We start from the raw sequence: 23,007 nt of genomic DNA, 5'->3' as shown, positions 1-23,007 counted from the left end.
GTACAAAATGTCAAGGTCATACATTTATACATCGTGGCAATTATTATAGGCGCACGTTCAATTAATTCTACCTGTTTTATTATCCACATACATAAACATAGGTATACGAATTAATGTTGTAGTATTGATTCCGTACCGAATGTCGGGGATTTCAGAGATATGTTGAAAACTATTATCAGCATATGTTCCCGGATACAAATTAGAGTGCCAAAAAAGAAAAAACGAGGACGCTATCTGAAATAACATAAGTATATTCTTTCCTCGTCTCTAATTTGAATTTAAAAACCTGTTGACTGCATTTGTCCAAAATGGAATTTTAAAGAAAAATTACGGTGAATGAAATGATAAAATGTCAGTATACGTGATGAGTAGATTTTTGAACGAGAGACCACGTGTAAGTATCGATCTTCGATTGACTGTTATATTATATACCAAAGCTCGAATTAACGATGATGTGATTGGTCACTGTGCAGTGTTCTCTCAATTGGATCCCCGTTCTCTTTTAGTTTTAACGAATAAACTTTGTACGCTGGATATAGTTTATAACTACTGAGGTTGTGGCCTTTCAAAACCAGTCAAACACTGTGCATGTCTAATTGTAAATATAATTTTTATGGCATTGGGCACATGGTATACTCAAGTTGCGGATGATTTTTAATCAAGTAAACGGACTCCGGCATGAAGGTCAGTGGAGCAGGCGTATGGCTAGGCATATGCTAAGGATATGGTCAATCCTCAGTGATAATTATATTGAGAAATTACTTTTAACTTCAACTTCAGTATTCTAGCAGCTGAATATTCACATAATTAATAAAAACTGTATAATTATATCGTTAAGTGTGCTAGTATGCCTTTCTTAAATTTTCATCGAATATCCCTTTAGTACCCACATTTTATTCAAATTTCAGCTCTCAACTTACTCAAATCACGTATCTCGAATAGTTAGTAATTAGGCGCTTAATGAAATGAAACGGATTGCATATCTGAAGGCGAAGAGTCTGGTGAATCCTACTATGTACCATGTGTTGTCGTTGATAAGGTGCTTACTTATGTGTCAGTGGTTGCATGTAACATGGCGCATTGGGTTGTGAATTTAAAATATTACAAACTTAAACACATCTCAAGGGAAATCAAGGGTTTAAAAAGATTAATTCATCATCATCAACGTATGAATGGAACAACCTCTATTAGCGATAACATTTATTTGTTAAAAAAATAAAATCATTCAAAAAGCGGCTGATTTTCACCGTCTAAATAATACGCCTTGGATTTCATACAATTCCAGATACAGATTCCAATTAGAACAATTACCGATTCACGGTGTAAAATCGCAAGGGGTTTAATAAAATCATTGCTCAATGCTTGACGTTCTTTCCGGGCTTATTCACGGACGGCAATGGGAAAAGTTTTTCCCACTCATTCATGCGCGCGGCGTACAAATCGGTGCTCATTGTGAGATTATCTCCAATATTCAAGTACTTTTTGTTTTGCGGTGTGAACGCGTCCCAGGTAACATTTTCAAATCCCCCAACATCTCTTGGAATCGGATTTCCGCATTTAGCAAAAGATGTCCACATCGAGGTCAGCCGTCTTACCATCGAGTACTCAGGGTCGTCGGTATTGAAGTAGGGGAAGAATCTTTTCACATTGAACAAGTACAGCAGATCGTCGTGGTGAACAACACCTATAGGAGTCGGTAAAAATTTGTGGCTAAGCGAGATTCGAAAACCATATTGAAGAACAACTTCACCACAGGTAGTGAATTTTATCGTAACGATGATCCTTTTCTTACCGTATGGTTTTTTCGTATCAGACCAGACATGATGACTGTAGCGACCTTGGTACGTGAACTCGTAGTAATAGACCGGTTGTGTAGAAACCGCGGCGATCAACTTGGCCAATAGATGAACGGAGAACCCGATCAGCCCATCGGCATAGAGCTAATTGAATGGCAAAAGAATCGTTTCACATGCCCGAAAGGACGAATTTGCCGACTCCTGGCCACTTACCTGGGCAACACCGTCCACCGTTTCCAATGACACCGGCTGGTCCTTGAAGTAGAACGATTTGAAGTCCCTGCTGATGTCTTTGGAGCGAGACGTAGTCCGTTCGTACTGGAAGATGATCGGAGCCAGAGTTTCCCAGTTATCGTTGAGCTCGGTGAATAGTGATTCATTTCCCTTTCTCTCAGTCTCAACCCAGTCTGAGAATGTTGCAAGTAAAATGATCTAATTACACGTTCATCGTCGTGGGATTACCGGATGAATCACCGATCATTATTTCATAACAGGTGTATACAACAGGCGATTAAAGCTTCCCCCATGAATACGTGTAAAGTAAACAAAGTTGTTATAGACTCACAGACAACATTTCCCCCGAATTCGTCCTTGGTGATACCGGTGATCAGAGGAACTTGGTGAAACTTTCCCTGAAGGATCAGTTTCACTGGTTCATCAGTCAGGTAGCGTTCGACGCCCGGAACGTGGGGTTCGACGACTGGGCTCCAGAGAAGAACAGGATTGTATCGCCATTCCTGATGATAAATTAGTGCAATGATAATTTAAACTTCTCTAGCGAAGTCAAGTATCAACGAATTCATATACTTACAAACATCTTCTGGAAAGAGTCCACAAACTCTTGAGCCGATTTAGTCCTCAGACAGGCCATTATGGCTCGCGAAGTGTTCGTCGGACAGCCCAGCAAGCGAGCCTGTTTTTCAGCTAGATCTTTCTGATGTCTGCCAAGTGGTTTCTGGCCGGCTGCCGACCCGCTCATCGCGATAGCTCGATGGAAAAGGCCTTTGGTCATCGGGGAGACCAGATGCAGAGAAACACTCCAGGCTCCAGCACTGTATCCGGCTATCACCACGTTGCCCGAATCACCGCCGAACGACTCGATATTTTTTTTTACCCATCGAAGCGCTTCAACTTGGTCCTTGAGGCCCAAGTTTCCTGGGGCTTCCGCGTCTCCGGTGCTTATGAACCCTGGAAAAGCGTGATACAATAACTCGATTACAAATGAAGTAAAAAGGAAGAGTCTTTCCGATATTTAGGCAGTATACCAACGCACCTAGAGACATCAGTCGGTAGTTGACGGTGACCAGGACAATGTCCTGGTCCATAAGGTGCTCCGGTCCGTAAAGGTCGCTTTGGGCGGAACCTACGTAGAATCCTCCAGCGTGAAAGAAGACCAGGACCGGTTTCTTCGCATCGGAGTTCTGAGCGGTCGGTAGCTAATTGAAGAAAAGAGTTTTTGAGCTGGTCGAACAATTTCAATTTCTATTGTCGCTTCAGCTTCACTTTCGAACATATTCCAAAACAATTTATACCTTAGGGGTATAGACATTCAGTCGAAGGCAATCTTCTGACGGTAAAGATGCTCCGGGTTGGAAGCATGCTGGTCCTTCTTCGGTGGCGTCGAAAACAGTCGTCCAAGGTTTTGCCGGGACGGCTTGCTGTGGAAGGAAAAGTAGATTATTAGCTGTTGAAAGTCAAGAGATGCGTGCATACCGAAGCTCGAACTGCGCGATTTCTGACCACCCGATAGATTGCCAATCGCGAAATGAGCGATTCGAGCGAGCTAGTAATATCTGTGATCGGTCGCAACGTGGCCGTTTTATTACACACTGGCTGAAGTTGCAATATCGACAATTGAAAGCACTCAAATCCCCAGAGAATATTGTATCTGTATTCAGATGCGGCTTACCTTGAATCGATGTTCGCCAATCGGGGCCTCACCGTATCGGACACCACGAGCCGCGAAAAATCGCCTTCCCAAACGAGATTCCATAAATCTACCGCGGATCCTACCGATCGGCGCGGCTACTTCTGCTTCCTGTCCTTCCTGCCCTCCGATCTGGTCGCCGAGGGCGATACCAGCCATGGCGATGAGCAACGTGCCTGCGAGGACTCTCATTGTCGACTCGATTTCTCTGATAGTCGTTTCAACTTGAGGTAGAACACTCGTCCAGCTTCAGCTGCTTCTGCTGCAGATGCTGGATCAGAACTGAATCGCCAGCGGTTCTTTCGCGCGTTTTATATCATCACGGGGGCAGCAAACTACGCGTCGACAAATACCCACACGTTTGCAGGAAATCCATCGGTTTTTTCCCCGCGAACGTTTACGATTCCTCGAAAGCCGTATAACGATTGACGTACGTACAGGGTGACCGTCATCCAAAGGTGCACATGAATACCTTCTGTGGGTTGTGTATTGTACTGAAAGAAATATCATTTGTTATGGTTACTGAATTGAAGTCTAGTAAAATGGATTTCGTTACTACAATGGTTTAAGTATTGTTGGAAATGTAGGACAATTTTTGGTAGAAGTAACTGTAATTTGGTATGATTATAGTAGTCGATACTAAGTTTCTAGTTACTGCGACGTTTAATCTGTCTGTTAAGTTTACTACATTTTTTCACTCAAATAGGTCCTGAATGTCAATTTATTGTTAAACCGGTATAAAATAAAAATCAAATTCATTTTCATTTTGTTATCAAGAAATGTGTTATTTTGATTATGGTAAAAAGTGTGAAGACCTAAAGACTGTACAGCATTCAAAACTGAAAATTTCATCCCTCGTTGATAGAGAAAATTGTCGTTAGCCCCTTGACTTTCAATTTTCTGTATAGTCTTTAAACGACCAGCCCCAATAATTCTACTCCAATGTCATTTACCACCGTACAAGCATTTAAATCTCTCATTATCTATATCATTCTAGCGAATAACTAGATCGGTTTGTTCCATTTGTTCTTCTTGCATTCAAGGATTTAGTCTTAGAACACTTCGTCGTACGTTCAGAAATAGCTAATACGTGTACAATTATAAGCCAGTTTTTGGTATAGCTCAGGATCAGTAATTGATGGATGTTTGATAGGTTTGGTGAAAAAAAAAATTATATAAATCAAATTTAAAGAACACCATGTGTATCATCGTGCTGTAAGTCTAACAGAGAACATGTACATTTAAATATAGCTTGATGATATGCAAATGCGGCTGTCATGGCTGCGCTGTTGCAAATATGCAACGTTGTTAAGATAAAATGAATTCAGGTCGCGTATGTGTGAACAGTTGAAAAATCGTTTTTGCGTTTGTAATGAATGAAAAAAAAAAAACTGCACGTAATTGTGAGGATTCACCAGAACTATGCATAATTCATACTGATACCCCTTATACATACATTTCTTCATCACCTGCAGGTTTCTACGAGCACTGCGGTCAATTGTCATTGAATACGACTCATGGTCCGATTAAGAAGGTCGGTGCGTCAAAATTCGATGCCTTTTCTTTCACCTGATTATCAGATAGTCAAAGAATTTATCAAATTTAAGAAATTTGCAAGTTAGGTAGATTTTGCTAAAATGTAGATTTTTTATTTCAAATTGATTCAATATGGTTAAAAACCTAGTGGATTCGTTCGTTTTATTTTATACTACAACGGATTTTTTTTCAGAAAAACTATAGCTGTCGAAAATCAATTGCAACAGACTTTTTTTTGTCAATAACTTAATAAGTTAATATAACTGTTTTTCAATGATAATTAATATTAATGGTCGATTAAGCTGACACAATCACGAAAAGCTGTAAACCCAGTTTTTTGTCTGAAAATTTTGATTATGCTGACTTAATTACTTACTTGAGCTTGCACAACTACCAGCACTGACTATACTTGTTTTTTTTTTCTTTTTTTCTTGTGATTGTATTCATTTGATCGTGTCAGCTATACAAACTCATGATAACGTGATGATAAACGTTTCCTAATAGGATTGTAAAAAAGAGAAGAAGATAAGGCATCGTGGAGTGATGAAATTGGACGAATCTATTAGACTTTTGACGATATTAACGTGATTCGAAATTGAATGTCGATAACTAGGGCCTAGTTTACAGTTTTTGTATTTTTTACTCGCATTTTTCGGAAAAATTTTCCTGGTTTTCGACAAATATATGAATTTGATAGTATGATAAAAGATGAGTGAAAAAATATTGATTCTTGACTCACCAACACGTCATTACAAAGTTAAAGTAAATTTCAGATATTGATCGCACATTTTTGTAATGCGTAATCATTCTTTCGATAAGAAGTGGAAAATGCTAAAATCAATTTTCTCTTCAATATTTAATTTGGCTAAACTGAAAATAAAATCAATCCTACACTAATTTTAAAACATTTATAATAATTGTACCAATTAATTAGAATTGAAGAAAGTAGCGAGCGAAGTAAAATACATGATGATGAATCATAGAGCACACAAATATACTTAATAAGTGTATGATACATATAGACTATTACCTTTAACATTTCCAAGTAGTAATCTCAGTTGCAATAATACGTAGTTTTTCCTCAATGCGGCCCGATCTTCGCACGTCACTCTGTATCACAATCAATGAACATGATCTTCACTTCGAATTGAAAAATCACTCATCAAACGACACGAAACGAAAATTCGATATTATTGCCCCCTCGTTTTCTAATCCTTACGAGACGTCTGACTAGGTGTTTATTGACCGACATCATAAATACTGCACAGCTCACAATCGCGTTTGGTTGTTGCAAATATGGGCTTCGAAGTCACCAAAGAAATGGGAAGTGGTTACATAAATAGATAAATAAGTATTAAATACTATATAGTTTAAAACACAGACGATAGTGATACGTTTACTCCAAGTATGTATTATTTACATTTCACCATAGGCATCACGATTCACGATTCGTGAAGCAAGAATTATTCTGCTTATTTATTATCTCACTTTCTCTCTCTTTCTTTCTCTCTCTCTCACTCACTCTCTCTCTCTCTCTCTTATTATTATTATTATTTGAATTCATTTTATTTTATTTTTTCTTCTTTTTCACTTGTTGGTGCAAAGCACAAAAACATGGTATATATTATATATAAATGTAATTAATTTCTATTTACAATATTTACCTATTGTATTCATCATTATGTTATGTTTGTTGTGTTTTTTTTTTTCATCAGCAATTTTATTCTATTTATTTTTTTTTTTGTTTCTCTTTCTCTTCGCATTTTTCATTTCACCGTTTTATTTTTATAACAGATTTAATTACTTATATACGGTATATATCGTTAGTTACAATAAATGGACACGTCAAGGCAGTAAAAAGAAAATCGAAAATTTCTGCAATAGATGTATGTGTATATACATATACACACAAATAATAATAACAATAATAATAATAGTGTTTGTATAAATAGTGAAAATTATTTGCTCTGAAATTTTTCGTTTTAGAGCGACGTAATTATACTGGATTTTAGCTATCAAATGCATTGTATGGCAATATAGCTCCAATCATCATAATAAGTATATTTTATAATATACGTATAATATTCAATATACAGACTCACGCTCAAAGTTTCATATGAAAAGATAAAAATCACTAACCTTTTGTTTGAAACAAATTTACTTTCACGGATATATCAATAATACGCAGGTTAAAATATTTATACGAATGTTTTCAATGAATCCTGTGTTCACAATCGTCCCACTTTATTGCTATCATGCTAAGAGCTTCATTTCCAAATGCGTTATTGATTTTTCCAACTTCGGTTTCTCTGGGCATTAACAACGTTTTCCAGAAATTTTATGCTGCAGTTGGTTAGGTATAGAGTCAAAAAAAGAAGATTCAGTGGATTTCTAAGCAGGAATAGAACCTGGTATTAGACACATTCGGCCTTGCTAGACAATAATTTGATTTTAAAGAGTAAAATTGAAACGATAAAAAAGAATAGAATTTGTATAAATCCACTGTTTTAGTTCGACAAGTTAGTACCTATTAGTTATTAGCACCTTTATGGAGTAAAATAAATGGAATGTTCAAGTTTTGAGGTCTAGTTTTTTTTTTTTTTTGTTTAGGGTGTAGTTGTAAGTATTTTTTCGGAATAAGGGTGCTGACTAAAAGTCTGATAAAAAAACTTGGAATGATAATTTTGGTCGGACAACCACGTTCGTTGACTACGAAAAATTCATATTATGTATGCGTATGCCAAATTAAACTTAAATAAAATACAAATATATATATCTGCTTCATATCTTAAAGCTTATAATACTTACAATACACGCATGATGTGTGAAATATTTTTGTGAAAGTATTGTTTATAACAATTAATACTTCAATCATTGTCCTCATCTCTATTCGATTCATGATAAATATTATTCAAAGTTTCCAGCATCTTGATACTGATACAGCAAATTTTTGCTTTCTTTTTTTTTTTTTTTTTTTTTTTATTTAAAAACTTTGCCGCGCATGATTCATTCGCGTTAATAATTAATGGAAGCTGTTCCGCAAGAACAACAAACGGATCCAGTGATTTAAGTACTCGAATACAAATATATATGTATCTATAGCTATATACTCTACCATATATAGTAGTTTGACATGCACGCGTCGTCATGCGTAACGATAAAACAAACAAAAAAACATTGGAAATTCGAAATCATGTAATACCTTGGTAAAAATTGAATGCATTAATAATTAAAAGGTAATAAAATTCTACAGTAATAATAATAATGGTAATAATAATAATAAAAAAACAACAGTCTACCCGCTGGAACTAAGGCTGGAATTTTGCTGTCGTGACGCGGACAGTAAACTACCCAACTAAGGAAAGTCATAGTTCAAATATTACGAGTAAGTACAAAAAGGCCGAGAATAAAAAAAAAAAAAAAAGGAATGTTTAAAACGTGCCCTTAGAAGGTTCCTATTTTAAAAGAGAGGACCGCGGCAGTACAATGAATAATATAACTATATGGTCAAATATTATATATGAATAAATAATACGCAATATAAAATCAAATCTGGGTATCATAACAAGTGTAAAATGGGGGAGTGATTAGTCGATTATTGAACAATAGTAGTGGTGAAAATAGATAATAACAATTACAGTTTGTTGTTCGTTGAAATGTTAGACTGCAGTAGTGGCACAAGTTGCTCAGTTAGTTGGTCAATTGTTTGTTGTAGCATCGTTTGTTTCTCTTCCAGCGTCGCGACCTTTTTAAATATTCAAATAAAAAACATATTACATATTCATAACCCTCGTCATCCGATGATTCATTCATTTCTACTCTACGCGACCACCGATCTATCAATCGATCGGAAAGAAAGGAACAAAAAAAGAAAAAAAAAAAAAAAAAAAAGGCACTGAAAACTCATTTGTATACAGAAAACGAACGATTCTTCTGTAAATGCAAACACTTTTTTTTTATTCCTTTAATCACAACTTGTAAGCTGTACAATTACCGCATTCGGTACCCTGAACAATGTGTCGCTCTACTTAAATCACGGTGATATTTCGGTTAAAGTATTTATAAGAATAAAAAGGAAAAAAAAACGCTTACCCTCTCCAGAAGTTGGCAGTACATGGGATACGGGACAAACGGAGGAGGTTGTTCCGAACCTTCCATCGTCATGGCCCTTTCCGTATCTTTTCCTCGGCCACTCTCTTCGGCTTTTCGTTGCTGATCGCCTTCCATTTCAATTTTCAAATTGGACTCACCAATAACGGTTGCTCTACTGAGGAATACGTAAGAGAATATTAATTTTATCTACTGAAACGGTGGAAAATAAGTAGAGAAGAGATTTGAATTCAGCGTTCAACGAATTGTTTAAAATGTACTAACCTCGTGTCACCGCTTCTGGGTTTTTTAGTCTCTGGTTTGTCGGGTTTTTCTACAGGGCTAGTCTTTCTCCTCTCCATCTGGTTCAGTTTGAGCTCTTCCACCTATGAAAGATTTTTTACGTGACATGAACGCGTAACAAAAGTTCTTTGTCGTTTCGGGTAGCCAAGACAAAGTGCACAAATTTCAAAAGTTGATTAATTACCCATGGCGCTATTCGTCTACCCTTCGCAGTTCTACTCTCGCCGTCAGCGTCCTCCTCGCGTAAACGTTCCAAAGGAGTAACGGCACTTCCATTAGCTAAATTAGATTCCTAGAGAGAAATAATTAATGAAACGAATCATTTGGCAGCTCTGACACATTGTTTAATTTCCTGGAAGCAACCCAGACAAGTGCTTATTTGATTCACAATGCAAGAGATACGGCGCCTCTTATCTCGCTAAGTAAACATTACAAACAGTGCCTTACAAAAGCGTAGTAATAACCGAAGAACAGATAACACAAAACTAGTACAGGAAACAGGTAATTACGCATATACTGTTGGCAAGTGAAATTTGTATTCAACATTTTGGACTCAAAAGATCCTACAAAGCTGAAACAAGCAGCCACATTCAGCAGCCAAAATTGCTGTTTCAAGTTTTGTATAAAAATAAGCTAGTCAAGCACAGAAAATCTCAGGAAAGCTAATACTTTCAGAGAATTTTAGGTATCAAAATTTATCGATTTATTCATGAACCATCTCAAATGCCAAATTCAATTTCGTCAAAGTTATTCTCATATTGTAAAATTTCTTCGAATGCTTTGCGACATTAACGTCGTGAACTTAAACCTCGTAATCATTCTATTTATGGCAGGCTTAGTGCTCACTTTGGCAGCTACCTTAAATGTTGTAAGGATCTTCCCCCTCTGAGATAACTAAAAGTATCCTCAATATACACACCGTATGAATCGTTGTAGTTGTCGTTGTACTGCTGTTGACAGTGTTCTGATGGCGGAGATGTTGGGATGAGGGCAATCGCCGCCGTGGCAATCTGGCCCTCGATGCCGTCGGATGAGAGAGCGGCAATCCCTCCCCTCTTTGCACACCGTCCAACTCGTCGTCTATGCCAACGGAGCCAGTAGGTAGGTTACTTGTTCCACTGCTACCATTGCTGCTATTGCCATTACTGTTTCCACCACCACCAACAAGTCGCTTCAGACTTGTCATCAGCAGCTGACTGCCATTGGATTTTTTGTCTCCTCCCATTCCGACGATGCCTGATATCGACGATGAGGACGAAGAGGTGGAAACAGACGACTTTCTTGTTACTTCTGAAACCGGGTTATTTTAGATGCTATTCCGTAGCAATGAGGGAAGCAACTGGTTACTATGGGTCGGCGAATAGTTGTATTCGGTTTGAAAATCAAATCAAGTAACTGAAATATTTCATATAATTTTAAGTCTTTGGATAATTCAAATGTTGCGAATAATTCGAACAACAGTTCAACTGTTTCTGGTCTCCTTAACAAATAATGAATTAGTCGGACAACCAAATAATTTTAACCATTTGAACTGCTCTGATTATTCGAACATTAAACAAATCCAAATTATTCAGAGTATAACTATTCGAACCACTCGATTTATTCGAATGACTCAAACAGTTAAAAATTATTCGAACTATCTATGGTTAATTTTTAACCACAAGTGGTTGCAGCCAGGCATTGCTACCGGGCGCATGCGATTGGTCATCTTCTTTTCTCTGAGAATAACGGCTAAGAACCCAGTTAGATGATTAAGAATCAGCTTATACTATACGAACTATTCAAAGTATTCGAACGACTTGAAGTATTTAAACCAGTCAAACTATTCGAACTATTCAAACTAGTCAAACTATACAAACTATATGAATCATTGGATTTAGTTCGATTTGACCATTATTTGCATCCCCAATTGATTACCTGATTGATTAATGTTGTGTGTGTCCAAGCTTCGCCTGGCGTGCGCTTTTTCCGTTCTCTTTGTTGTCACCGAGTGTCTCATGCTGGATTTTCCAGAGGTGTAAAGCGGCTGGTCGTGCTGCTCGTGTTGCTCGCCTTTCGGACCCAGGACTTCGACGAAGTTGTCGGGAAAAAGACCGATGCGACCCCGAAGCTCTCCCTTCCACCAGCCCTTTCATAACGCAAAAATATTACCTTAGTTACCCTGCGAACTGTTAATCTAAGTGACGCGGTTCTGGTAATGATAGATACTTTGTCAGGCGCGTCTTTGGAGAGAATGGTGAGCACTTCTCCTTCGACTAGAGTCAGCTCATCCTCATTCAGAGCTTCGTAAGGATACAACACTCTGCAGAGTTCCCGCTTGTGCTTGTCTTTCTCAGGCTCCTCGTAGGTCGGCGGGGATACGAAGTTGGATGGGAAAACGCCAATCCTTCCTCTCAGTCTCCCCCTCCACCAACCCTCCTCAACTTCACCCAGAAATTCCAACGACTCTTGGGGCGTCAGAGCCAGCTCGTCCTCATTGCACGGCTCGTAGCTGAATTGAACCTTGCACCACCTCCTTCCTTGCCCGGAACCCCCATTGCGTAATACTACTTCCTCGTTTTTCACCGGAGAAGCCATTTCTACACCGGCCGCTGATTCTAGGACCTGAAAGCGTAAGTAGCCATTTGGAGATATCGAAAAAAATTGAATGCTCTGGATAATACTCAAATTTTATACGTCGCCAGATCTGATTTTCTTCACTGAACTCACCTTGACAAAATTGTCCGGGAACATGCCACGCTTGTCTCTTAGTGTTCCTTCCCACCATCCGCCGGGCATAACCCGGATATCTTTTATGACGTCTCCCTTGCGGATGGTCAATTCGTCAGACTCCTGTGCCTCGTAGTTGTATTCGACGATGGCCTCCATACCCACAAGTCTGGTTTTTCTGTTAAGCGTCGGCAAAATTAATCATTCCTTCCCAATGAATTTTCATTTTAAACACAAAATCAATGCTGATGACAGAAAATTTTGCGATTACAATAAGCAATAGGACATTTTTTCACTATAATGAATACAGATGGATAATTTTTTTGATTTGCAATTACAGATGCTTCTTGATAAGGTTATTGCTTCGAAATTATGCGAGTATGGGTTAAATATCACATTCAATGTATAAAATTAAAACAATCAGGAACAAGAATCAATGGACACTTGTTATCACCGGTCTGTGGAATACATGACACGCTCTCATTAATCATTCTGTATAATTGAAACATAAATTGGATTGTGCACAACTTGAATGAAATTTCAAGACTCGTATTACTCACAGGCGATAATGATAGCAAAGTATTTCAAGTCACGGTTGTAAAAAAAATGGTAACAAAAGGCGATTAGTGCCATAAAAATGTACGACTAATACTGAGAAAAATTGGTAATTGCTACCAGCCCTGGAATATTGTTGCGTTGTGGCTGCAAGGAGTGTCATTGTGGTTGAAGGCGATGTAACTTGACGTGCAAAATAATGGCTACAGGTAGCAACTTGTACGTGCCAAATACGTCAACGTACCCGTTACATGCCTAGAGTTGAGAGAAGGAAAAAAAATAGGCCATACTTTCGGATGGTCATATAGCCTCTGTATGAGATAGATACGCTTCTTGCATGCATGTGGCATTAGGCACAGGTGATTATTACAGCGTTGTTTTTCTACGATCAGAAGGTCGAGACTTACCTCGGATTCGCCGATCTATTATCGCCTAGTAATACACGGTCGTATAACTCATCCTGATGAATTATCCTTTGAAACACGGTGTAAATATGTGAAAAATTTAGGCGTATCCCAAGCCAATTTGACAGCCCAGCGAATGTGTCACCGCGGCCATATTGACCTGTGATTGTAAAAACAATGATAGATAGGCGCGTGAAAAGGTGCGTCGCGGGTCCGCTATCCAGCGGTTGCTCATAGACGAATGATTATTGACATAGAGAGTCGCGAGTGGCGGCAAATTCGAAAACGAGTTTGTAGCGAATTCGGGCTAATTTGAACGGTCGAATGCTTGTGAAGCAAAGAAGAACGCGGCTGTGTGGCAAAATGTGTTTGCGATTGTCGGGTAGCGTCGTAAAGGATAAAAAGACACGGGCTTATCCAAGATTTGAATCCGGGACCTCTCCACCTTAAGAGAGAATCATACTCCTGGACCAACGAGCCGCTGTAGGTGATTTTCCGAGGCGAGAACCAAGGCCGCGATAAGATTCGTTTGAGGAAATAAAGCGACTCGATTCGCACTTTGATCGGGATATTTGATCAGTTTATGCGTCGCACGGGCGCCTGCAGCCGGCACTCGGCCTCTTAATCTCACACCACAGAGCTCTGAACACCAGTTGCTCGTGTTTGGTCTTACAAAATGGCGATGATGCGGGAGCAAGATTTCAACCGAACTGCTCTGACCGTTCAATGCAGTCGGGTAATTATAACAACGTTGATTCGACGACGTACTGTTCGATATAATACGTTATATAAGTTGTGCGCGACGATTTGATCGAAGAAAATATTTCAAGAAAAAAAAATAACGGCGATAACGAATTGATCGATTGATATTTGGCTTTTCCCTCCGATTTTTAAGGCCTGGTACACGGGACAGAGGGCCGAAAGAATTCCTCACGGTCTGATCGGGTTGGTTGGAGCCGATTGCTCGAGTCTCGATCTTTCCTACAACGATCTGGTGTCTCTCACCGCTCTCAAGGAATTCGCTAACCTGGAAGAGCTCGTCTTGGACAACAACTGTCTTCGTGATCTGAATACTCTACCGCGCATGCCTAAGCTGACAACTTTGAGCGTAAACAACAACAAGGTTTATACATGATATGTGTGTGATATTTGACCGCGTATACGTGCTTCGATATACATACATATGACAATTTCGCAACGTCAATTCTATGCAGTTTTCAGCTGCATTGTGCGTCGCTCGCCGAAGGTGAAGTGATGACTGAACGATTCTTGTTGTTATACCTAATTCGGTTCTTCTACTTTGAATTTGAATTATTCACACATCGAATTTGGTCATATACCTTCTTATCTTCGAGAATCTACTTTCCATTATTCACTGTCGTGACTGTTTTTGTATAATCGAAGTCTATATGTATACACGGCATAATATAAATCACTAATCTTTCAAAATTTCATATTTCATCGATTAGAAGTTTGGGTATAAGATAGCTTTACCTTCTTGTTAATATAATAGGTATATATCCGACCACGATAGTAAACGAGAAGGAATTAATTTTTCGAGCTAACTGATCACATATTTTCGGGCAATTGTTTCAAACTGCTTTAAAAGCGAGAAACATCTACATATGTTTAAATATATTAATTCTCATTTACAATCATATGTACAATAATCCGTTAACAAATGCCTTGTATAACTTACTGATTACCTGAATTTCTCACATCGGAATCGGTGTTAACTTAATTACAGCTGGTGTAACACTGGCCAGCATGTCGGTGTAACAACTCACTGTACTCACTAACTAACCCGCACGGTTCTAAGACAGTTACAAGATACACTGCAGCATTAGTATAACGTGATGTGCACACCTCATGATCCTTTCTCAATCACAAAAGTTTTTTGGGGGGACCGCATAGTTTGGTCGTGGGACGATAAGGAAAATAACACGACGATAAGTTATCAGTCGTGGGCAAGGTGTATACATATACGTGTATCATAGTATATCGTAGAAAGGGGACGAGAAAATACCTATACGTATCTGTATGAAATAATTAAAGATTACTCATCCGAGTAGGTATGTGTCACCGTTATTATTTCCGCCTTATTGTCTCACGCGTGTTTGTTTCTTTTGGTGTATATTTTTTTTTTTTTTTCCTACTTTACAGGACTAACAGAATCGCAAGCGAATTACGGAAGAGGTAAAATTAAAACTGACGAAACTATGAAGGAGGTGTATAGAATTTTGCTGATTGCGTAATTAATCGATGCCTGCAACAATATTTTCTGTCCTCTTAAACCCGCGTTCAAGTTGTATTCTCCGCTTGTTCAATCGCTGTATACGGAACGTGACTGCGAGATATAATACGTATAAGTATCATATGTAACGTAGGTATATGTATAGAGAAAATGATCGCGCGTGTGATTCGAAAATACGTGCGCATCGCTAACGTGAAACGCATTCAAATCGCGTCAGAGAACTTAACGTGACACCGATAACTTTGTACGTAGACAAACGGTGAGAGAGATTACGGAATGAATAACCGATGAACGGTCGTATGTGAATATTATATGCTTTCTTTGATACGAGAAAAGGGAGAAAAAAGGAATTAACACTAGTCAGTTTTTGATCACTCGGTATAGAATTTCGATTCCGTAAATTATCGACAGTTTTCCGTTTTTTCGATTATAGTGAACTGCACTTAGGGATGGAAAATGTACGAGCGAGTTCGAGTTTCGAGCAGAATGGTTGGCCAGAAATCAATACTATTCTGTAGCAGAAAAGTCGTAAATAAGTACTGAAATTATAGACAAAAGCTTGGACATCGATACTTCGGTTCAAATCGCTTCGAAATAGTTAAAAATTTTGTAGATTCATTCGATTTCAATCTAAAAAATGGCTCGTTTTATACTGAATGCTATTCTCTACAAATTCACTTGAACATATTTTACTTTAATCACGTTGGCATCGTTGAATATTAAATTATTTCTATAACATAAAATTGTCTATTAAAAAAAAAGAGAATCTGCTTAATCAGATATGTAGGGAAGAAATTTGAAATAGAGTGAAATCTAGCGATTAAAATAGAATTTTAACAATTTTGAATCGATTTGTAATCACAGATATTGTAAATTGTAAACAAAACGTTTGTTTATAATACCAAGACGTTCTATTTATTTTCGTTTAACAAAAGGTGCCGAAATTTAGTGCTTTCTTGTTCTCAATTTGTCCCTCTACTATTAATTTCGTTTTGACACCCAAGAAATTGCATTGTTAAACTATTTTTTCACTCAAAAATCCGTATAGTTTTTCTGATTCCGTTGCAAAATAGCTCAAACAATTTACAGTTGTTAAACTTGTGATTCAACAAGAAATCCGTTATTGTTAATCACAAATCTGTGGAGAATTTTTCAACGAACAAAATCAGCTATAATTACTAATCATTTTCGGACAATTAGCGATATCGATTTTTCCCCTGAAAAAAATAGTGGAATCGTAATATTTCTATGACGAAATTGAAACACTGAAGTGTTCATAGTTGAATTTCAGTGTGTTTCAACATTTTTTCCTTCGTCACGGGAACTTCTCTTCAGCTTTAGCGACACGACCGAAAGCTCTCTTTCCTCACGTATTTGTTCCAGCCGTTTTCCAACCCGACACCCTAATTAACAGACGTAAAAACGTTCGCAACTCTTTCCTCAGGTGACCGACATCGAGGGAGCCTTGGACCGAATAAAGGAGTGCTGCCCGTGTCTGAAGTACGCGAGTCTCCTCGGGAATCCCGGATGTCCGGACCAGCTGACCAATCCAACGACGACCGACGAGGCGGACTACGAACGTTATCGTCGCTACGCTGTCCACGTGCTTCCGGCGACGCTGCAGTTCCTGGACTCGCGTCCGATTTCCCCCAGGGAACGTCAGGAAGCGAAGGAGCGGGGCAGCCTGATGAGAACGGTGAGGGTAAACTTGCCAAACCTGTCCTCCCTGACGGCGGAAGAATTCGCTTCGGCCCTTGAGCAAAAACGGCACGACTCGATTTCCATGGAAGAGCCGGATTACACGCCGCTTCCGGAATCCATGCGAGGACCGCTGGACGTGCGAAGTATGAATTTTCAATTTTTAAACCGATGTGATTTTCCACCCTGACCTTTGCTTCTTTTCTTCTTCAGGTGCCTACGGAAAATCCAGATATCGTTACTCGGGGAAGAATTCGGAAGGGAATCGCTTCATCAGCAACAGCGATCTTTAACACTATTTGTCCACTGTTCAATTGATAAATATACACACAGAGATGGGATTTGTCGAATTTATCTATCATGATCGTTAAACGTCGATTGTTTTTCTTCTAGTTTAAACAAAGACATTTCCATCGATTCAATAAAAAAGTTATCGCACCAATAATTCGAAGAACTGAGTAAAACTGCATTTATTAAAATCAACAAAATATTTTTCTCGCTATATTTGGTAAATGCGATAATTTTTTTTTTATCTTATTCGTGTCTATACTTCTATAAGTTCACGGATCTTTCTCCGTAATCCTCGACTGCAACGACTGATTTTCATTTTTTCAATACTATATTCATAGATTATTACACTGATAAATATATCACATATTTCTTAATAATCCATAAATTTCATATCGATTTATCGTTACTTGTCTTTTTACTCCTACAATAATGTTTCTTATACTCATATACCGGATATAATAATTTACGGTGATTCGTATGACGAATATAATTTAAATGATATAAAAGTTTTTTCTTTATTTTCATGTATACATTCGCGAATATATACATATGTATTGTATGTATAGTATTATCAATATTATGTATGTATAAATAGAACATCAATTCCACGTTTTATATCAAAGATTATTGGGATATGCGTTTTGTTATTGTTATACATAGTACACAAGGACCAACGACGACTCATATATCTAGATTGTATGTAACGTATGGTAAAGTATACGGACCGTTTATCCTAAAATTATTGCAACATTTCTTTCGGGTGTATTTATACTTGTATATAATAAATTCACCTCGTCGATACAAATTTGAGAATGAATTTATTCCATCCGTCAAATATGCATATACATATAGTGAGAGCTACGTTGTACGGTGATATTATATCATATAATATGATTTCTAAGAGAAAATTTCGTCCCTTGGTCGACCACCCTGTTTTTTTTTCGTTTTATCTTTTTTTTCAATAAATCGTCACGCGCAATTGATCGGCTGCGCTTGTAAAAACGTCATCGTGAAAAATTCAACACCGAGTATCACACGCAAGCTTATAATTGACAATCATCACTATATTATAATATCATATTAATACGAGATATAATGATTTCATAATATACATATTTGTAATTTTTTTTCGACCTGTATATTTTTAATTCGTTCTATAACCAACTAGTTATAAAATATGTAGAACAAAAATGTATTTGTGTGATAATAATTCAAGGAGCTACTGGAATCAGGCTATTTTGTATATAAAAGAACAAAAAATAAACGAAAGAAAACTAGAGAAAATACACCCACGTAGTTTAAATCGTTAACGATCATCGCACGACGACTCGCGAAGAAGACTTGACTTAACGTATTTTAAGTACGAATTAATAGCTCAGCCTTATCATTCATTTGTCTTTCATCGAGGATCTTATTATTATTATTATTATTATGTAATTACATTATACGCTTTAACATCAAACTTACAAATACATATGTATGTCTGTATCTGTGTAATTAATATTACCTAATGTGGAAATCTGGTGTATTTAAACTTGTTAAATGCACCGTTTCTCATGTTCTGCAACTTGTCTATGTAAAAACACCATGCCAAATACATACATCCAAATTGACATCTGCATTCGTCATACGAAAATCATATTTTTACAACTACTATTATATTATTATCATCTATCTGTTACACTAGAAACTTACATGTGTATACATATATATATATATATATATATATATATATATATATATATATACATATGTATATGTATATGTATATCTATAATAACACAATAATATAATATAATATAATATAATATGGAAGCATATGTTTTTCTCACCAGGAGAAAAATACCTTCATCATAATTAACGAAACATTATTAGCTTCTTCTCAACGTTTATTTCCCTTTATTTCGCTCAGACGAAGAACGCGAAAGAACAATATAGAGAAAGAGAAAACTGAAACAACGGCTGTTATGTTTATTCGTTGTTATGTATACAAATACATATAACAACGTGACCGCATAGGCGTCCGCATAGGCACATAAATGTCAATATTACACGCCTTTTTTTTTATATATTGTAATTATATTGGTTATAAGTTGCGTCCCATTGTTTCCCCAGGAGGGACGTTTGTATACGATTTATTGTAAATAGGTAATATATTAACGCACTTTTCACATATAAAGTTTAATCGATCTTCACACACGCATGTGTGAAGTATGTATATCGAATGTGTAATTACGTCTCCTACGCATTATCGTACGTTTTTCGCGTGTATATTTCGATCGGTTAAATTTTTCAGGGACGTTACGTTCGGTCTGCAATTCGATCCGGAAGCCCTTTTCGAGTTGTTGTTTTTTTTTTTCTTTTGCGATAATTTTTTGTCATCAGAGAACATCTAAATATTTCTCTGTTTTTTTTCGATAAAAATGTGGCTATTAGACAAAAGAAAAAAAAAAAAAAATTTACCGACAATATCAATGTAAATAATTACGTTATGCCATTTCCTTTCTTTCCTTTTCTTTTCTTTTTATTGCTGAAACTTTGCCAAATCGCGAATATTTCTGCATCAAATTCTTTCGACAGTTTCCAACCAGAGAAGGAAAAACGAACGGTTAAATTCAGCTGAAACGTAAAGCCCTTCATACACACGCAAACGTAAACTGAACACATCGTTACATGTTCACAGGGGAATGCGTTATATTATAATATATATAATATGTCGTATATAGCTATATGATATCGTATAAAAATGGTTTTATTTTGGCAGTGACACGCCTGGTTAGTATCGTATTTCTATCTCTTAATTCCGATAGACACAGGGTATTGTGTATAGTATCCGTGTGTATGTGTGTATACTTCTTACTTATAAAACAGTTTGACAAACTTATCGCTCATATGTATAGTTATATCTTATGTGTACTGGTATAATGGTAAAAATTACACTTTATTGCTACGCCTACGTGGCGTTGTTCCGCGGATGATTGTGGAGATTTGGTCTGAGCGTAACCGCTCCTTCAACCCAGAAATTTGGTCTCTCGAGCATGTTTTGCCACAGGGACAATTCACGGCCGGTCGCGTCCATCCATTCGACCGATTTTCCGTAGTGCTTGCCTGCAAGTGAAAATGAGAGTTTACCAAACGTTATGAAATAATGTTTTTACCCGCGATGCATATTTTTAAATGTCTATAAAGGTTTCCACGATCGTTGAATCGGGGTAAAAAACAAAAATATTTTTTTTTCAATTCACTTTTGTACAACATTTGTACTGCGGAAATTGTGAGATTTGAGTCTTTGCTCGTTTTCGACCGAATTTCGAGCGACAGAAACGCGAGACGTCGGAAAAAGATGTTCAGATATTCATCAGCAAATTCATTCATCAGGTAGCGTATTGCTATAGAAATTGAATGTATAAACATTACGTTCAAACGATCAATTCTGTATATCTTTCCTTATTATTCTCTAAAGGCAGTATAACAAGGTGTTTGACTCTTGTGATATATTTTACAATATTTTCAGTCTTTTTTCTCAACACTTTTGTAATATCCTCCAACTTGCAGAAGTTTATTCAAAGATTGTAAACGTTACTCTTGATAATATCAATAATTTTGCAATTGCTACTTACAGAAAAAAAAACATGTGACGCTTTATTAAGGAGGTAGATTTTTTTTTTGTACCGCCAAAAAGCGGACATTTGTACTTTATCAACAAGATCAAATCGAAAAAAAGGACGAGTACATATACCTGATTTAAAAAATTTTCAAATCATTGAATCTACGGTTTTCATTTTGAGAAAATTTTTGCACCGTGTAACAGGTGTGACGCGATTAATTTACTGGGCGCGACACGTCAATCGATGAATACGGCTGCACCATGTGTGCGTAAGTGCGTAGTAACATGGTATACGCATATTTGAATCCAGTAGCGTATAATTAGCAATCGACTGTATAAAAGTATAAAAAGTAAAAGCTTGGAGTAGATATACTTTGATATTCATATGCAATATGCAATATATGCATATTTGAGCCTGAATGCAAAATTATATTATACCTGCAATTTAACATAAAAGTTGGAGTATTTTTATGAGTAGAGGGTGCGGAATGTTTAATTATTTTTGTCTGTTTATCATAATTGTGTGAGTTCTTGTTTTTTCGTTGTTTTTTTTCTCTTCGTTTCTCTCCAAATTAAGCTCACAGCCCTCACCTGTTCCGAGATTGAACCGCACGCCACCGAGGAATTCGTTACTCGCTATTCTGTCGTGATCCCAAACGGTTAGTTCGAGGCCGCGTTCAGCCAGCTCTTGAAGACTGACATCCCTGTAAATGAAGGTGTGGCCCCAGACAGGCGAGCCTCCGGTACACCGGCGCACAACCCCCGTTTTTTGCTTACCGGAACGACCTTTGTCCGGCAAAAGATAGCTGCAATGATAATCAACGTACATATAATAAGAGATGATTAACGCAATGTGCGTTGCGCCGAACTATGTTTCCCAAGAATATACGCACAAAAATATTTTGTGAAGTAAAATGTAGATTCGCAACGCAATAAAGCTAAAAAATGAGGTGGAAATTCATAACGTTAATGTAACGACGATACATTTTTAGGAAAACTTGTTTTTGTTCCAATACAAAAGTAGAGTATTCGAAATATGATCAGATGGTACGTTATTTTCACTTCCGTTAAAAATTATTATAGCATAGTTTGTACACCTATATGCAAATAAATTATAAGATGGATGTTAATAACGTTATTTGCAACGATGCGTTTTTATAAAAATATTCGTTGCTTGACATGCCAGAAATTTCCAAATCTTTAGTTAATTCGCAGTGAAGCAAAACTATAAAATCAATAATTTTGAGACCTTTCGGAGAAAATTCTTCCGAACAATGATTGTTTTGAATGAAAAAAAATTAAGTAAACGAAGAATGTCCTTCGAATCGCGTCTTTCGACGTACCTTTTGCAGAAAGGGTCGCAGGTGCCACCGTGTTTGGCGCGAGTCTGGAGATTCCGCGCCTCCTTGACGAGGACGTGAAGGGCTCCTTTGCTCCAGCTCTTTCGGGCCTTGGACCCGATTTTCTCGCTGCTTCCGCTTCTCTCTCCAGACCGCTCTTGCTGCTGCTGCGTCGGATCAGGAGGCACGAATTTCAGCCCCACTATCACCTCGCCTTTGTACGTAACGGGGTCGTCGAAGGGCTCGGACTGTTCGAGGAGAAAAAAAGAGCAAGTAGTTGGAAGCGAGGATGATTTTGACGACGAGGCGAAAGGAATAAAAAAATTTCTTCGACTCGAATTTAACTTGAAAGAATTTTTCATTCGTAAGTATGAAGTGAAGAACTGTTTAGTTGGATAGAGAAAATTCCCGTTGATTCAACAAAATTAATTCATTACAGACACTCGATGAATTGTTCAGTTGATTTGATACCTTGTATAATACTTTAACCTTTCAGAA

General features: G+C 37.4%; 4 protein-coding genes across 11 annotated transcripts in view; 1 reads left to right on the top strand and 3 right to left on the bottom strand.

Annotated features, from left to right (window-relative positions):
* Positions 1-1,204: 1,204 nt before the first annotated feature.
* Positions 1,205-4,016, bottom strand: LOC124409721 (esterase E4-like). Its single transcript, XM_046887512.1, has 8 exons — positions 3,706-4,016; positions 3,329-3,454; positions 3,070-3,232; positions 2,608-2,984; positions 2,362-2,533; positions 2,010-2,203; positions 1,793-1,940; positions 1,205-1,684 (listed from the first exon to the last, which is right to left on the bottom strand). The coding sequence occupies exons 1-8, from the start codon at positions 3,913-3,915 to the stop codon at positions 1,356-1,358; spliced, it is 1,719 nt and encodes a 572-aa protein (XP_046743468.1). The 5' UTR covers positions 3,916-4,016; the 3' UTR covers positions 1,205-1,355.
* A 4,450-nt stretch (positions 4,017-8,466) lies between these two features.
* Positions 8,467-15,319, bottom strand: LOC124409722 (SH3 domain-containing kinase-binding protein 1-like). 5 transcript variants are annotated; one of them, XM_046887516.1, is made up of 9 exons: positions 15,005-15,319; positions 12,361-12,537; positions 11,860-12,255; positions 11,569-11,779; positions 10,571-10,941; positions 9,836-9,943; positions 9,634-9,734; positions 9,352-9,523; positions 8,467-9,004 (listed from the first exon to the last, which is right to left on the bottom strand). In XM_046887516.1, exons 2-9 carry the CDS (start codon positions 12,517-12,519, stop codon positions 8,894-8,896), a joined length of 1,629 nt encoding a protein of 542 aa, XP_046743472.1. In that variant the 5' UTR covers positions 12,520-12,537; positions 15,005-15,319; the 3' UTR covers positions 8,467-8,893. The 5 variants fall into 5 exon arrangements, with proteins under 5 accessions (XP_046743472.1, XP_046743469.1, XP_046743470.1 ...); XM_046887513.1 differs by having other exon boundaries at positions 9,352-9,526; positions 15,005-15,315; XM_046887514.1 differs by having other exon boundaries at positions 9,352-9,526; positions 12,361-12,538; positions 15,027-15,315.
* On the top strand, positions 13,755-18,045 carry LOC124409724 (leucine-rich melanocyte differentiation-associated protein-like). 2 transcript variants are annotated; one of them, XM_046887519.1, is made up of 4 exons: positions 13,755-14,055; positions 14,215-14,427; positions 17,018-17,417; positions 17,485-18,045. In XM_046887519.1, the coding sequence occupies exons 1-4, from the start codon at positions 13,996-13,998 to the stop codon at positions 17,562-17,564; spliced, it is 753 nt and encodes a 250-aa protein (XP_046743475.1). In that variant the 5' UTR covers positions 13,755-13,995; the 3' UTR covers positions 17,565-18,045. The 2 variants fall into 2 exon arrangements, with proteins under 2 accessions (XP_046743475.1, XP_046743474.1); XM_046887518.1 differs by having other exon boundaries at positions 13,758-14,055; positions 14,215-14,442; positions 17,485-18,040.
* Positions 18,046-20,086: 2,041 nt separating this feature from the next.
* Positions 20,087-23,007, bottom strand: part of LOC124409720 — a 36,484-nt gene continuing 33,563 nt past the window's right edge. For all 3 annotated transcript variants that reach the window (XM_046887509.1, XM_046887510.1, XM_046887511.1), the window contains exons 16-18: positions 22,513-22,757; positions 21,761-21,975; positions 20,087-20,670 (exon numbers count right to left, since the gene is read on the bottom strand). In XM_046887509.1, the coding sequence (XP_046743465.1) occupies positions 20,516-20,670; positions 21,761-21,975; positions 22,513-22,757 (615 nt within the window). In that variant the 3' untranslated portion in view covers positions 20,087-20,515. The remainder of the gene's footprint in view (positions 20,671-21,760; positions 21,976-22,512; positions 22,758-23,007) is intronic.

This window comes from Diprion similis, chromosome 8 (genome assembly GCF_021155765.1).
Source record: "Diprion similis isolate iyDipSimi1 chromosome 8, iyDipSimi1.1, whole genome shotgun sequence".
Classification (NCBI taxonomy): Eukaryota; Metazoa; Arthropoda; class Insecta; order Hymenoptera; family Diprionidae; genus Diprion; species Diprion similis.
The sequence above is the reverse complement of the archived record's forward strand: the minus strand, read 5'-3'. Positions and strand labels throughout refer to the sequence as shown.

What these genes read in the sequence shown, in the direction of transcription:
- LOC124409722 (XM_046887513.1), bottom strand. Translation starts at nt 12,519, where the DNA reads ATGGAGGCCATCGTCGAATACAACTACGAGGCACAGGAGTCTGACGAA. An exon ending in TCCCGGACAATTTTGTCAAG is followed by an intron (nt 12,256 to 12,360) that starts GTGAGTTCAGTG and finishes TTACGCTTTCAG; the next exon opens with GTCCTAGAATCAGCGGCCGG. An exon ending in ACTGCCAACTTCTGGAGAGG is followed by an intron (nt 9,005 to 9,351) that starts GTAAGCGTTTTT and finishes ATATTTAAAAAG; the next exon opens with GTCGCGACGCTGGAAGAGAA.
- LOC124409724 (XM_046887518.1), top strand. Translation starts at nt 13,996, where the DNA reads ATGGCGATGATGCGGGAGCAAGATTTCAACCGAACTGCTCTGACCGTT. An exon ending in TGACCGTTCAATGCAGTCGG is followed by an intron (nt 14,056 to 14,214) that starts GTAATTATAACA and finishes CCGATTTTTAAG; the next exon opens with GCCTGGTACACGGGACAGAG. An exon ending in TGAGCGTAAACAACAACAAG is followed by an intron (nt 14,443 to 17,017) that starts GTTTATACATGA and finishes CTCTTTCCTCAG; the next exon opens with GTGACCGACATCGAGGGAGC.
- LOC124409721 (XM_046887512.1), bottom strand. Translation starts at nt 3,915, where the DNA reads ATGAGAGTCCTCGCAGGCACGTTGCTCATCGCCATGGCTGGTATCGCC. An exon ending in TTGGCGAACATCGATTCAAG is followed by an intron (nt 3,455 to 3,705) that starts GTAAGCCGCATC and finishes TTCCTTCCACAG; the next exon opens with CAAGCCGTCCCGGCAAAACC. An exon ending in CTACCGACTGATGTCTCTAG is followed by an intron (nt 2,985 to 3,069) that starts GTGCGTTGGTAT and finishes ACGCTTTTCCAG; the next exon opens with GGTTCATAAGCACCGGAGAC.